The sequence below is a fragment of the Astatotilapia calliptera genome, chromosome 22, assembly GCF_900246225.1.
Source record: "Astatotilapia calliptera chromosome 22, fAstCal1.2, whole genome shotgun sequence".
NCBI lineage: Eukaryota > Metazoa > Chordata > Actinopteri > Cichliformes > Cichlidae > Astatotilapia > Astatotilapia calliptera.
The window spans coordinates 4,618,407-4,634,428 of record NC_039322.1 but is presented as its reverse complement, the minus strand read 5'-3'; the positions used below and the strand labels follow the sequence as shown (position 1 = coordinate 4,634,428).

Sequence of the window (16,022 nt, the reverse complement as noted above, 5' to 3'; positions counted from 1 at the left end):
TCTGTTGCTTGTGAAGCTCGCACACAAGAATTTCACTCACATGTACTGTACCAATGTACCTGCACATGTGATGTGACAATAAAAGTGATTTGATTTGATTTAATGGTGTAGACTGTTATTAATTTGTGTTATTAATATTTAGACAAAGAATTTGTATGCACTCATTGCATTTATAAATTGTAGTCCCTACTTCATACACAGGCAGTATGTGCATTCGACAAAAAACAAAGTAACGTCTCACACACACACACACACACACACACACACACACACACACACACACACACACACACACACACACACACATACACATATATAAAAATCTGTTTTTTGTTACAGTAACTATATATAAGATCAAGTATATTAATCTTAGTGTAAAGCATTTTCATTTTAATTGCATTACAATGGTTTGCGTTGAGAAATCACAACAGATTGATCAAAACATGGAAATTTATTCTTCTGAGCTTTAGGATAAATCAGAGAAACACAAAGATTAGCTACACCCACTGCTGTCAGACTCTTTTTTTGGCACAGCAACAGTGCTGTGTTTCAACCCAGAGCTTCAGTCCAAAGAATGTTCAGTGCACTGAGTAATTTGGACATCCATATCATCTGACAGAGCCCTTCTATAAATTTTCATTAGACCTTGTCTAAATCCCTCACTCATTTTTAGACCCATGCAAAAGTACAGCAGCGGGTTTACACAGCTGTTAAAGTAGGCAATGCCCATTGCTACAGGGTACAAGACTTTCAACAGTGCAATATTATTGTCCACCATCTTCACCATTAAGAGGCAGTGATAAGGTGCCCAGCACAGGAAGAAGGCAATGACCAAACATGCTATTACACGCAGAGGGCGGGACTTCCCTGACAGACGGGTGCGTCGGATTCCCACCCCAGCCAAGGTATAACAGATTAGAATGACCATAAAAGGAAATATGAAGCCACACAGGAAGCGGATGGAGTAGAGAGCAACTTTGGTGCTGTTGTACCCCTCTGCCTTCTCAATCGAGTCCACAGAACATTTAGTCAGGTTGTTGTTGTCTATGTAAGTTTGTCGATGGATGAAGTAGGGAATGCTGAAAAGGATGGCTGCAATCCAGACGCAGACTGCCACCACCCTCGCTGCCCACAGGGTGCGTCGGCACCTTGTGAAGACTGGCCACCAGATGCAGACCATTCGATCCAGACTGATCACAGCCAGCAGGAACACAGAGCAGAACATGTTGGTGTATTTGAAGAAGCCGGTGAACTTACAGAGGAAGAGGCCAAAAGGCCAGTGGTCTGACAAGAACAGCCGAGTGAGAGAGAAGATTCGTGTGAAGCAGAAGATCAGATCTGCTATCGCCAGATTCACCAACCACACATTGGTGACCGTCAGCTGTTGAGGAAGAAGAAAATAAATACTATGGAAAAGAGACAAGAGGAAGACAAACAGAAGCTCACATTTGCTAGATGCAAGTAACCAGACTGGGATGTTATCTGTGGAGATTTCTTTATGTTAAAAGCCATTGAAAACATTAAAAACACATAAACACACAATCTTTAAGTTCTCCAGAGGCCTGGTAATGAACTAATCATTTGATTCAGGTGTTTTGAAACAGGGTGACATCTAAAAGCTGCAGGACAGTGGCCCTCGAGGCCTGGAGTTTCTCACTGCTTTAAACTCTGGCTCTCTCTCATGCTATCCTATCTCCTTCCTCCCTTCACTTTTCTTTCCCCTCATCCCCAATTATAGTCTTTGTGTCCAGACATCTGATTGTCAGGGTTTTCTCTCTATTATTGTACGGTCTTTACCGTACAATTTATCAGGGGTCGGCAACCTTTCTGATGATGAGTGCCAACTAAAATTTCCTCAGAAGTTAATGTGCCATATGATTGCATTAGCAATAAATGTAATAATGGTCTATATTAACAGTTAAACACTATATAGAACAACTTTAAATAATAATATTTGTTCGCAGATGTTGGCAGCTATAAGCAAATAGTTATCAGCTATTTGGAAACAAAAAAACAAAACTTTTTATCCATAACAAGAACTGTACAACAGAACATGCAAATGCAAATTTAAGGTCTCCTCATACCAATGAAAAATACAGTCAATAAGGCATCCGCAATGTTCTGAAGACAGTTAAACTTGTCAGGTAGTGATGTCCAGCAGGTGAAAATGCAGCTCCATGAACACGCACAGCTATGGATTCCAGCTGCGTTCATAGTTCTGCAAACTTTGACCCTCACAGAGTCAAGCTTTTCAGTTCAATCAGCTGCATTTTGATATCCTCTGTGTGCAGCCAGTTAATGCCAGACAAATCCAGCTGCTCATTAAACCTTTCTGGTTTGATCAGAAAAGAAAACATTGGTCCATAGACCTGAAAGTCCTGAAAGTGCATTGTGAATTCTGTCTCGAGTCTATGGATGTAGGCATGTACTTCCGCGGTGCTGAGCGCACAGTTCCTGAATATATTTTTTATTGCACCCTCTCAGATTAATTCACTGCATGCCGTGCCAAGGGTTGGACTGGGACAGAAAATCGGCCCAGGCATTTTGACTAGAGACCAGCCCACCAGGTATTATAGGAAAAACCAGAAAGCCTTTGAATGAAAATGAACGCTGTTGTGACAGTCACGTACACTGTCTTGTTGGTATATGTATGATTTCTATACATTTTACATCAGATAAAAACGTTGGTCGTAAGATTCAGATAATTATCTATTAAAAACTAGACATTTTAAATGAGAATAAGAAAGAAAAGTATTTCTTTGTGCCCCCCTCTCCCAGTTAATGCCCAACCTGGCCCCCTGGCAAAACTTTGCTAGACCCACCCCTGCACAGTTACCAGCTGTCAGCTACTTAGAAAAGGGTCCTGGGGTTATTTGTCTCTCAGAAACAGTTCATAACTTCCCTTCAACTCATTCATGTGACCTAAAAGGTAAACCTGTTTCTCCATCACAGCTCTGATGATTCAGTAAGGACATCTCCTGGTTTCATCTTCATGTTTCCCTCTCACCACATATCCAAACCGACATCATGACCAGCAGCTTTACAGCTGTGGCTCCAGCAAACATCAGCTGATACTAGAAATTAATATTAAATAAATTCTAACAACAGCTGATCAAGCTTAAACGTGCTGCTGTTGTTTGGCGCGACATCCGCCGGTTTCCTGTTTCTGACGCAAAGTGGGCGATAAACAAACAAGAGAGAAAAGCCGATCAGCTGATCATTGATCAGTTTCATGATTGAAGTAGAAACAGGAGAGAGAGGGGGAGAGAATGAGAGAAGAAGAGGCAGCTGTGCACCGTAAAGACAGGATGACTCCAGCTTTGTGTCTTTTTTTCCATTGTAGCTTAAGTACAAACTGTGTTTCTTTTCTGCTCAATACAAAACGTTTAATATTTTCTCTGAATACGGGACGATTCTGTTTTTTACATGACGGTTGGCAACTCTAGTAATGAACCTTATGAATAAAATAAAGTTCACTATCAGTAACATCATAGCACCCACCCAGCTGTATAGAAACTCCGTCATGCTAGCTTCACAGTACGAGTTATTGTAACTGACTGTAAAAAGTCAGCACAACAAAAATAAACTCCACCTAAACTTGGTTTATATCTGACCCAGATAGACTGCAGGTCATAACTTCTTACCTGAAGTTCAGTTCACCTGACACTAGGACCGGCGGCCGCCTCGGGTCTCTCCTCCTCCTGCCTCCCCTTTCCCTCATCCACCTGCTGGCCTCTGTGGAAGCTCCGCCGTAGCCACCACCAAACAACTGAGTTATTTTAATACAGTTACAGCCCCCCCCCTAAACAAAAAAAACCCCAAAAACATACAAAACAAAAACCATAGGCCCGTAAAAATTAAAAATCACCATTGGCCCATGCCCGATGGCACTACCAGTCCAGCTATGGCCATGCCATCGGTTAACCCTTTGTGTGCCAGCTGTGGCACACGTGCCCTGGGTTGCCAACCCCAGCCCTATCCGGTTGTTCAGTGATGACGCGACGAATCCTACTTCCGGGTCTAAAGTAGTCTGCGTTTAATATGGCTTTTGTGTTGTTAACATGTTTAATGTTACGTATTTTCTTCTATTTGATCTCAAAAAGCTCCTAAAACAGTCAGTGATCACTGTTGACCTCCCTCGGCTTTTATTACCGCTAATCATTTATTTAAGCTCAGTTTTTAAAACCTTAGGATGTAACTACAGCCCAGCCCATGCAGCAGTATATGAATGACTAACCTCGTATTGTGGATGGATTATCTCAGTTGTTCTCCTGGCTGAAGTTTGGTCCTTTTACAGCATCCTGCCATGCGATTACATTTGTTCCTGACCACCGACAACACTCACGTTAACTTGTATCGAGTGGAAAATAAGTTAGCTTGTTTATATTATGCTAACATAGCTGTGTCGCTAGCTGTCACGTAGCACATCATTATATACCAGCTAGCCCAACTTCAGTAACCCTACAAACGTCACTGCTGTTTAGTTTTCTGTCTTCATTTATGCTGGAAGTGATAGCAGAGCTGTACCTTTTAATTTGTTTCCAAAACCCCGCAGTCAGGACATGCTATATTGTATTTAGATAGAAGCTAGCGAGCTAACTCCCTGCTAACTTCTAACTCCGTTAAATGTCATAAATTCCGTTTTCATGGATGCCTGGATGTTAAACTCAATTGTTACACCTGGTAGAGCAGAACGCCGATCATTTTATTAAAGATGAAAGACTTTAGACAGTTTTTCAACTCTCAGTAATGCCATAGTGATCGTTTGATATATGGACCTGCAGCGGAGTTTAGACCCAGACACGGCTAGCGACGTCAGACTGAACAACCGGATATTACAAAGCAGTGTTCCCCAACCACTGTGATGTGACACATAGGTGTGCCCTAAGAAATGATCAGGTGTGCCATGGAAGATTATCTGGTTCCACCTGATTAGTACTCTAAGCATTTGGTGTGAGTAATGGGCAGAACAATTACATTCTTTTCCACTAGAGGGCAGTAAAAGTATATACTCTAATTAAACGGGTTGCCAACTGCCAGTAAAACAGAAGATGACAAAGAAGGAATTACATTCACATGCTGTGAAACGACCAGCGCATAGTAGCAATAGATAAATATTTGAAAAGAAAAGCAGTCAATCTATCCTGGCTCCTGGAGAAAATTCCAATCCAGATGAAGGCCCTAGCATGAGTAGTGAAGAAGAAAGCAAAAAAGGTATATTGGGGACAAACTGAGCCAATTCTGCTATTCATGGTACACAGGGAAATATTATCAATATGCTTTTCGTGACGTTTTTGTTTAATGGTGTGCCGTGTGATGTTTCCAATGTGAAATATGTGCGTGGCTCAAAAAGGTTGGCAAATATTGATATAAAGTATCCTGGTTACAGTTTTTCTGCACATGTAACAAAAATCGTGGCTGTCACCTTTACTTGACTGAAGGTCACAGTTTGCTACTGCAGAGTATATTTACTGTCTTTGCTGAAGCTGCTTTGTGGGGAGTTGTAAAATGGGGTGCAGAATAAATCAGATTTTTTTCCAGTGAGCATTTGTTAAACAGATTACTGACGATCTCAGAAGGTATTTCAAACATATTCTACACTTTATATCTACCTTAAGCTTGAATCCAGCAACCCAGATCACTATGGAGTTTCCTGTGATGCCAAGCACAACAGTGAGCGTGTACAGGATGATGCTGACATTGACCAAGCCAGCACTCACCACCTTAGTTTCCTGGTCATCCTTAGAAAAGGTGAGTATGTGCGTGGGAAGAGAGGCATTGGGAAACATTGTGTGGCTGAAAACGACAGAACAGAAGAAAAACCAGTTACTCAGCATGTCTCTCATGACTTAACAGGAAGCACCCAGCAGTTTTTGTGACTTTTTGCATTTTAAAGATGGGTTAAGTTCCAATTTTACAGTCAGAAACATAGAACCAACTTAACTGGAGGCAAAGTTTTCTTGTATGCCTAGTTTATGTTTTATTGTGTTAATTTCCCCTTCTTTCTCTATCATCCCTGTGAGAGTCTGTCTTGTCCTTTGTTTATGTGTCCTCAGTCATGTTTGTGCCTTACTTCACATCTCTTGCCCCCTCCCTCTGTATCTCGTCTTCCTTTTCTGTTCCCATCCTTGTGTTTCACACCATGGTAAATTGACTGATTCTCATATAGCACTTTTCTACTCTCCCGGAGTACTCAAAGCGCTGTATACAACATGCCTCATTCACACCCACTCATACGAGCACTTCTAAACTCAAGTGCAAACTAATCTACATTCACACACATTCACACTCTGATGAATGCATCAGAGAGCAACTTGGGGTTAGTATCTTGCCCAAGGATATTTGGCATGCAGACTGGGGAAGCCAAGGATCAAACCACCAACCTTCCAATCAGTAGCTGATCTGTTCTACCACCTGAGCCACAGCCACCCACTACCATGTCTCTCCTGTCTGTCATGTGCATCCATGTGTTTTCTCCCCAGCCCATCTTGTTCTCTCACCCTCTCCATTTTCTCAGTCTGTTTGTCCTCATGTTTGTTCTCCCCCAGGTCCCAGTGTCAAACCTGTGTGTTTTAGTCTTCCTCCCAGTATATTACATGTTTTATTTTGACAGTCTTTCATCCCGTGCTCAGTGTGTTCTGTGTTACTTTGCGATGTCATTATGTCTACTGTCCCAGCTGTGCTCCCATGTGTTCCCTCGTGCGAGTTTCCCTGTGTTTGTCCGGCACAGTTTTCTATGTGTCTCCATGCCTCCAAGTATTTCAGATTCCATGCATTTAGTTCTTCCCAGTTTAAGTTTTTATGTTAGTTCTCATCTAGCTGGTTTACTCATTTCATTTATGTTTCTCATCAGCCACAATAAAGGCTCACTTTTTGCTAAGTTCAGTCCCACCTTCGTTGTCTGCATTCGTCCACACCTCACACCAGCCAGCTGTCTGTGACCGGCTTCTACTTTGCTTCATATGAGGGGACTTCTTGCCCTACATATGGGTGCTCCTTACACTGCTCACAATTGCACATCGATTACTTGTAAGCATTTTAAAAAAAAAAACAAAGTACAGCCTCTTTCAAGGTTCAACCCTGACTGATGGATTATTTGTAGTTGAAAACATTCTTCTCCAGTCTTCATAGGAGTTGGAAATTAAATATCAGTCCTTTCAGCTACTAAAGTTTCCAAAGATTTAGGAATTCTTTTTTCATGACACTTCCTACATGTTTGGAGGTTAATGCAAGATTTTTTTTAAAAAAAAACTCTTGCTGTGAGAGCTTAAAGGAGTAAATAATGTTCTACAGTAGTCCTAAATGACATAAAATTCCCCCAAAGAGCCAAAAAGATAACATAAAGATGTTAACAACACTGATGTTGGTAAAAACAAGATTTGTTCAGAAAGTTAATATGTTATAAACAAAAACAGTAACAGCTCAAAGGAAAAGAGCTGTTAAGTTAAAATGTGGTTTCGGCAATCAAAGAGGGAATCCTTTGTAAGTTCTGTGAAAATATTTTGTTATTCGCATTCCGGTGTAGTGGACAAAACCATGAATGGCACAAAAATCAAATCCCATCACCTGACCACAGTCCAAATATCAAACAACAATCTGATAAGAGAAATCTAACACAGAATTATTTTCTTACCTGAAATATTAAACTGCTCTCACAGAGCTGTGGTGAGCTGCTTCAGTCTTAGTGATAAGAGGAAGAAGTGAAAATGCAATCTAACGATGTCTGTCATGGGAACTATAGCTTTATTACCGTTAGTTTCTGTTATGTCACTCACACGCACACAGCTTCCTTTTTTCACTGTCTCTGACTTTGTCCTGGTTTTTGCATAGCGTTATGTCACTTTAGTTTACACAGAAACACATTTATATCACTTGCCCGTTTGTCACTCACACACATAGATGGCTGTTAGATCCTGCAGGATTAGCTCAAGTCACAAGAATAATATAAAGATGAAAATGTTGAACACAGACAATGGGGACGTGGCACATTTGAACATAAATCTCTTTACCAGAGATTTTACGAGTGGAGGCAAAAACAGTAGCATTTCAAAAGAAAAGAGCTGTTGAGTAAAAGTGTGGTTTCTGCAATCAAACAGGAAATGATGTCCTCAGTCACATAAATCCGTCATTTCTGATTGTAGCGATTCCCCAACTCTGTGTGAATGGTGCTCATGGCCATTGATCAGTGATGACTATCCAGCACATCCACACCTGTAGCTGCAACAGGTTGCTGCCCCATAGCTGTTGGATTCAACAGAGTTCTGATGGTATCTGCTGAGGCTTAGGCCTTAGCACTTATCTGCATTTTGAAATATGCTAGTTTGTCTTTGGTCACTGTCCTGTTCACCTGAAACGCCTTGGTTTTCAGTAGTGTGTGTGGAAACGTTTCAGTAGTAACGGCCCCAAATAACATAAAAACTGCATGTCAGGCGTCAGATGGTTATGAGACAAACTTTGAAACCACACACACAGAGACACGAATATATACATATACATAATTTATTTGATTTTTAGATATTGTTTGAGTAAATTGTTCCAACAGTCATAGAGATTACAAGTTGCATTGATGGACAATAGATATCAAAGAATAATACTCTTTCATAAATTTGAAGGCATTTAAAAAATGGTCTACTATGTTAAAGAAAAAAATCAAGATCTATAACATATTATATACATATGTACATTTTTTGAGCAACATTTACGATCTTGGTGCCTTCTTCACAATACAATGAAAGTAATAAAAATAATAATAATTTGATTTCCTGTGTAGTAACAGACAGATCAAAGTGTCTGCACTCCAGTTTACATTTGTTAAAAACTAAAAAATGGACACGTAATCTTCCGAGCATCACAATTACTCAAAAAAAACTTTGCACCCACTGCTGTCAAACTCCTTTCTGCTTTTACAAGATTGTTGTAAACACAGAGCTTCAATCCAAAGACTGATCAGTGCACGGAGTAATTTGGCCACCTGTATAATCTGTCAGAGCCCTCGTATAAACTCCCATCAGACCGTTTTTAAACCGATCCCTCAATTTTAGCCCCATGCAAAAGTACAGCAGTGGGTTCACACAGCTGTTAAAGAAGGCAATGCTCTGTGCTACAGTAAACCAGATTTTCAGCAGTGCATTATCACCATTGATCATTCTCACAAGTTGGAGGCAGTGATAAGGTGCCCAGCACAGGAAGAAGGCAATGACCAAACATGCTATTACACGCAGAGGGCGGGACTTCCCTGACAGACGGGTGCGTCGGATTCCCACCCCAGCCAAGGTATAACAGATTAGAATGACCATAAAAGGAAATATGAAGCCACACAGGAAGCGGATGGAGTATAGAGCAACTTTGGTGCTGTTGTGAGCCTCTTCCATCTTTTTTGGGTTCATAGAACATTTAGTCAGGTTGTTGTTGTCTATGTAAGTTTGTCGATGGATGAAGTAGGGAATGCTGAAGAGGATCGCTGCAATCCAGACACAGACTGCCACCACCCTCGCTGCCGACAGGGTGCGTCGGCGCTTTGTGAAGACTGGCCACCAGATGCAGACCATTCGATCCAGACTGATCACAGCCAGCAGGAACACAGAGCAGAACATATTGGCATATTTGAAGAAGCCATTGAACTTACAGAGGAAGAGGCCAAAAGGCCAGTGGTCTGACAAGAACAGCCGAGTGAGAGAGAAGATTCGTGTGAAGCAGAAGATCAGGTCTGCTATCGCCAAATTCACCAGCCACACATTGGTGACCGTCAGCTGTTGAGGCAGAAGAAAATAAAAGATGGAAAAGAGATAAGAGGAAGAAAAAATAGAAAAAATGGAAGAACCAAGTAACCAGACTGGGATGTTATCTATGCCAATTTATTTATGTCAAAAGCAGTGTGTTAAAAAAGATATAACCACAAGCAGATAAGATAATTTTACAGGTTTAGGTATTATTACCACATATGAAGTTACATTTGGTGTGTGTCAGTTCAAATATCTGCGCATTTAGAACTCAACCACAAAGAAGCCATTGCACACCAGAGCGTCACTTTGCGAAGGCTACAGCAGATTCATGCTCTGCGAACACGATTCCACTCAGAGGGATGAGAGGGGTTTTCATCCACCCCACACATGCATCCATGTAGTTCTCCAAAATCCTGACTACATGTCACTGAAAGTGGATGACGTAAGCAAGCACATGAGGACAGTGGGATGGAAAAACTCCCGTTTAACAGGAAGAAATCTCTGACAGAAGTAAGCTAAGGGAGGTGTGGCCATTTGCCAAGACCAGTTGCAGGTGATGTGAGGAAGATAGGACAGCCAGACTAAGCGTGGAGGCTTCCTGTGAAGCAAAGGAGGATCCAGAGTAACCTGATCAAGTTCTGATATAAGCCAATCTCGAAAATAGAGATTATACAAGATTTGATGATTATTCAAGATCTTGTATTCAAGAAGAAGGATTTTATACCAGGTTCTTGATTTAACAGGGAGCCAATGAAGTGAAGTCTGTATGGGACAAATGTGCTCTCTCTTTCTAGTCCCTGTCAGTACTTGTTGCAGCACCTCTAAAAGCTGTTTCTTTTATAAGCTTCTCGGATGAGACAGGAAACATCTTCAACTTAGATAATGAAGATCTGTGGTAGCCAATGTCATCCTAAGTTAGTCAACTTGTTAATTTGTACTGCAAAAGGATGTATTTTGGTCCATTCTTAGCCCTAAACAAGTACTTTTGATACCTAAACCTGAAAGATAAGGGCAAGCTTGGATCAAAACGTAGGAGGTTTGATCCCTGGCTGCTCCAGTCTGCATGCCAAATCTCTTTAGCCAAGATATTAACCCCAAGTTGTTGTTGTTGTTGTTTTCACTGAGCTTTTGTTAAAAAGATAAATGGCAAGTTCAGAAGGCATTTGAAACATATTATATACTTTATATCCACCTTAAGTTTGAAGCCAGCCACCCAGATCACCATGGAGTTTCCTGTGATTCCGAGCACAACGGTGAGCATTAAGAGGACGATGGTGATATTGTGCACTATGGAATTGATGCCCACCATAGTTGTCTGGTCATCCTCAGATTTGTGAGTGTCGGTGAGCAGCGAGGCATTGGGACACATTGTGTGCCTGAGAAGGAAAAAAACAGAAACAGAACAGAAAAAATTAAAAATGGCACCTTTAAGACAGACACAAAAAAAACTATGCACAAAAGAAACATGCAACTTTGCTGCGTTGCTTGAGTGCCTCTCTCTGCATTGATCATATCTTTAAACCACAGTGAAGAAAACCTCTAACAGCCTTTCCTGTGCCTAACAGGAAGACAGATGTGTGCAGCTCTTTTAGGTTAGCCAATAGGCTGGATCCTATGGGCTAAGAGAGATAGAGAAACATCCTCAAACCCCCATCCCAGGGCTTGAGCCTGGGGTGGGACAGGGTTAACTGCCCAGAACCAGTTAACCCAAGTGACCAGTTAAGCAGAGTAAACTGTTGCAGTGATGTCTCTGATGTCATAGAGTTTGTGTTTTTTAAGTTGTTTTTTTTTCAGTGACTCTTTGTCTGACCCCTCATCCATGACTAATTTGCCTTGGGAGACCCTATAGCAGGGGTTTCCAAACTACGGCCCATATTTAATAGGCTCACAAGAAATTTTATAAAATAGAATATGGCCCCCACTTCAGCTTTTGCTTGAGTGTATTGCATTTCCTAGTTTTAACACCAGGGGGAGCTACTGTTGATCAAGGCAGTTGCTCCATCAAAAAGGACAATCACAGAAGAAATTTACCTCAAGTTACTAAACATGGCAGAACCAAAGAAGCGAAAGGTAGAAAGTGAGTGCAGAAAATTTCAGACATGGTAGGAGAGTGAATATTTCTTCAAAGAATTCAAGGGGAAGTGTGTCTGTTTGATCTGCACTGAAACTGTGGCGGTTATGAAAAGTGTATAATGTACGACGTCATTATGAAATCAAACATCAGGCCTATGCATCCTACACTGGTGCTGAGCGAGAGCAGAAAGTAAAGCAAATGGTAGCTATCCTGCAGGGTCAGCAACAGTTTTTTTTTTTCGTGCTCAAAGGTCCAGGAAAAGGCTACAATAGCCAGCATTGAAGTCGCCCAACTCATCGCAAAACATGGCAAGCCTTTTTGAGATGGAGACCTCATAAAATACTGCCACATTAAAGTTGCCTAAATAATGTGTCCGGAAAAAGTGCAGGATTTTTACTCCATTGCATGTGATGAGAGCACTGATGCCACAGACATCGGACAGCTGCTAATTTTTTTGTGGGGAGTGGATGAGAACTTTGGAGTTTCAGAGGAGCTGCTCGAGCTTAAGAGTCTAAAAGGCACAACAACGGGTATGGATATTTTTGAAGCTGTCAGACTCAATTCACAAAGTGGGACTTAAATGATGCCACTCAAAAAAAAAAATATCAGTCTATTTGGCTCAACATACATATGTGAGCAAAGAACCAAAATGAGCGATCTCCAAGAGGTCCTTCGCATCTCAACCACTAAGTTTACTCCAGACCAACCAGCCATCCTTCGGTCCACAGCGCAGCATCAGTGCTCCAACTGAGTGCAATGCCGTTCCCACTTTAGGTGAGTAAAAAATATATTCCACAGTACCTGTGGGTTAATAAGCATGCATGTGCAGGTACACATGCTTTAAATATCAATCACGCGCATCAATTCTGTCACTACCCTGCTTTTTGTGCACCACTTTCTTATATGCGTTTTTTTGTTAACACACAGACTACACACCGCTGTGCACAGCGCACACACAAAGTCAGTTGATGTCATCTGATGCAGATTTGCTCTTTGATCAAGTGACATTCTTCCTATTTGTGGCACAAGTGGCATCGGATCAGCACCGCAGCTGGATGCCCCGATTTACATACCCAGTGCAGATGACACTCACCAGAATAATTTACTAAAATTATATGCACTCCTGTTATTAAGTCCAGTTCAGTCTGTTAATGTTGATAACTGTTTCAAATGAACGTTAATAGGTGTGTTGCTAAGCCTAATAACTTAAATATTGTTGAATATATTTAAAGTTTTGTCTTTAATTATATTCAACAATATAACATATTTGACCACTTTTAATTGATTTTTCTAACTTTAATACACTAAAGTTTAGACTATATACCTAATTTCTAGTAAGTGGCCCAGCCCCTCCTATATTTTTATGTATGTGGCCCTCGGTGAAAAAAGTTTGGACACCCCTGCCCTAAAGGGACCCAACTGGGCCTGAGAACATAGCTCCTGGATCCTTATGATACACAAACCCCTCTACCACACTTTGCCAAAAATATTAGTTCAATCTTATAAAGTCCAGTAACGCGCTTCTCGTGTTCTTTGGCAAACTGATGACATTTTCTCAGTTGTCATTTTCCATGGATTTTGTTACAGTTTTGAGGAAGGAAAGATGTAGTGTCCACAAATATTTTTCAGTGAATAAATTATTTTTGGACATCTATCCTCAATGTAACAATATATTAGTGACTGAGCGAATGTACCGACAAAGTGTTTTTTTTTTTCTTCCCTCAAAATCTTCTAGCAGAGACTTGTGGTCTCCGTTAAACTACAGTGAAAATTTTCATATCTTTCTATTTTTTCTTTTTAACTTACTGTCAATTAAATGTGTACCGGACTTCAATCAAAGAAACAAAACACAATGCCTTCTTTGGTTAGTTTAGGCTCACGGTGAGCATCATTGTTCTGATATACCATAGAGAGGAAGATTATTTTGAACAGGTGAACAAGGCAGGAAAACTCACTGTTTATAAACCCTACAGTAACGGTAGCAAGTATTTGTCTTAATGGAGGAATAAAAATTGAGAAATCTGACCAAGACAAAGTTTCGTACCTGAAATGTTGAACTGATGTTAGAGCTGAGGCGTTGGTTAAGTCTTAGTGAACAGAGGCAGAAGTGGAGATGCACACTCATGTTTATCTGTGCTGTGGTTACATCAAGTTTGGCTGTTATCTACTTTCTGTCAAATTTGTGTACTATACACATGAACACCACTTCCTCTTTTTCTTCTCATCATGTGTTTTTCTTTATCGTCCTTTAAAGACATGAACACATAAAAGACCTTTCTTTCTGCATGCATAGCATTTTTGTTTTATTTTATTGTTTCCTGTTTACAACCACATTCATGCCACCTCCCTGATTGTCAGACACACAGCTGCCCAAGCATAGATAATGTCAGAGGTTGCAGAATTAAGACCCAAATGCAGAAAAATAATAATTGAGGGGTATTGAGTAATTGAGGGGTCATTTCCGCGATGCACGTATCGAGGCTTGCTTCATTTATGGGAGGAGCTGAAAATGACGTCCGAAGCCTCGTTGCCCGGCTGTACCACGTGACTGGTTCAGGAAGTGGTTCGAACTTTGCCGAACCTTTGACAGCAATATAAACCCCTCAGACTTCATTCAAAATGTGGGTGTTTGATGGAGAGTTGCAGTTAGTGAGTTTGGAGACAGTTTGGAGGTTTATGAGAGTGAGGAGAGAAAGTCAGGAGAGAATGGAGCCAGCTAAGAAGAGGAGGATGTCCTCCCCTGTGTGGGAACATTTTGATCTTATATCTCCCAACAAGGTATGTAAATTTCTACAGAAGATGTATTTTCATAATACTGATGGTGCAATACAATTTATGTTAAGCGCCTTTACTTTTGTACAAGGTGAAGTGTTTGCTATGTGCCAGGGAGCTGGGATATAACAGCAACACCTCATCCATGCTTAGGCACTACAGAGCTTTGCATGAGAATAAGAGGAACACCGATTGTGGAGCAAGACCAGGTGAGCCATCAAATGATAATATAGCATGCAGTAATGTAACAATATTATACAACTGTAATAAGTTACGTGTGTGATATTTATATTAGCGCTTTGTTTTTGTTGTCTTTCCTCAGGAGAACAATCTCAAATAGATCAAAACCTGGTTGGCAAGGTGATCGAGGACTCCCAGCCATTTAGCATTGTGGAGGACAAAGGATTTAAAAGATTTGATAAATCATTAAATCCTAGCTATGTTCTCCCCACTAAAAAGGTCATAAAAGCAGTGGAAATTTAGTTTTTACAGAATAAAATGTGGGCAGGATTGAGGCTCAAAGCCTCAGTCTGTAGCTGTACATACCTCAACGTTACAAAAGCACAACCACTGTCCACACCACAACCACACCTCACAGTAAATGATCATTTCCATTTTAAGCATTTCCAAATGATCATTTTCCATACTGCCAGTATAAATATACACAGTATACTGCCATCACTACGATATACATGTTTTACACACTCCTTTTGTTGTTGACATTTACAGGCTGTGTGCGAAAGGCCACACCCGTCAAATTCATGCCAACTAATATTTTTACGTCCTGTAGATGTCCTACTAGAGCAAATGAAGCTTCAAGACGCTTTGCGCTGGGGTGAACCAATTGGATGAAAAGCTTCAGTGCTTCAGGAAGCTTCATCTGCCCATCACTAGTTGCCGGAGCAAGCCGTGTGGATTTAACAAAGGACCCAAGATGCAGATATGCAGTGAAGTGAGAGGGCTTTATTGACACAGAACCCGAGTGATAACAAACAAAAGGCGAAAAACCAAAGTTAAAAATACATTACACTGGGAAAACTAAAACCTAAACAACAAACCTGAACACGAGAGAAAGCAACTTGCAGGGAGATTCACAGACAAGAAAACACCAAATAACACAGACGAACCAGCAACTAACAGAGGCAGACACGAGGTTTAAATACACAGAAGGATAACGAGGGAATGAGACACAAAAGGAGGGCACAGCTGGGAGTAATCAGACCTGACGAACCAGGGGAAAGTAAACTGAACACACTGAGATCAGACACGGACCTTCAATGTAGAACAGGAAACACACACACACACACGGACACAGACTCAGAGACGCAGACTAACACAGAGACCTTACAACACAAAAGGGGATACACAGGCAAGGATGACACCAAACAGGGAACACAACTAAACCCAGGGAAACCAAAACACCCCATATGGAAAAGATATATATAAATCTTATA

At 41.0% G+C, this 16,022-nt stretch overlaps 2 protein-coding genes across 2 annotated transcripts; both read right to left on the bottom strand.

Annotated features, from left to right (window-relative positions):
- Nucleotides 1–432: 432 nt before the first annotated feature.
- On the bottom strand, nucleotides 433–7,685 carry LOC113015200 (C3a anaphylatoxin chemotactic receptor-like). Its single transcript, XM_026157153.1, has 3 exons — nucleotides 7,634–7,685; nucleotides 5,613–5,796; nucleotides 433–1,381 (listed from the first exon to the last, which is right to left on the bottom strand). Exons 2-3 carry the CDS (start codon nucleotides 5,787–5,789, stop codon nucleotides 563–565), a joined length of 996 nt encoding a protein of 331 aa, XP_026012938.1. The 5' UTR covers nucleotides 5,790–5,796; nucleotides 7,634–7,685; the 3' UTR covers nucleotides 433–562.
- Nucleotides 7,686–8,695: 1,010 nt separating this feature from the next.
- Nucleotides 8,696–15,710, bottom strand: LOC113015199 (formyl peptide receptor 2-like). The gene is made up of 3 exons (XM_026157151.1): nucleotides 15,627–15,710; nucleotides 10,915–11,098; nucleotides 8,696–9,749 (listed from the first exon to the last, which is right to left on the bottom strand). Exons 2-3 carry the CDS (start codon nucleotides 11,089–11,091, stop codon nucleotides 8,931–8,933), a joined length of 996 nt encoding a protein of 331 aa, XP_026012936.1. The 5' UTR covers nucleotides 11,092–11,098; nucleotides 15,627–15,710; the 3' UTR covers nucleotides 8,696–8,930.
- Between the last annotated feature and the right edge of the window lie 312 nt (nucleotides 15,711–16,022).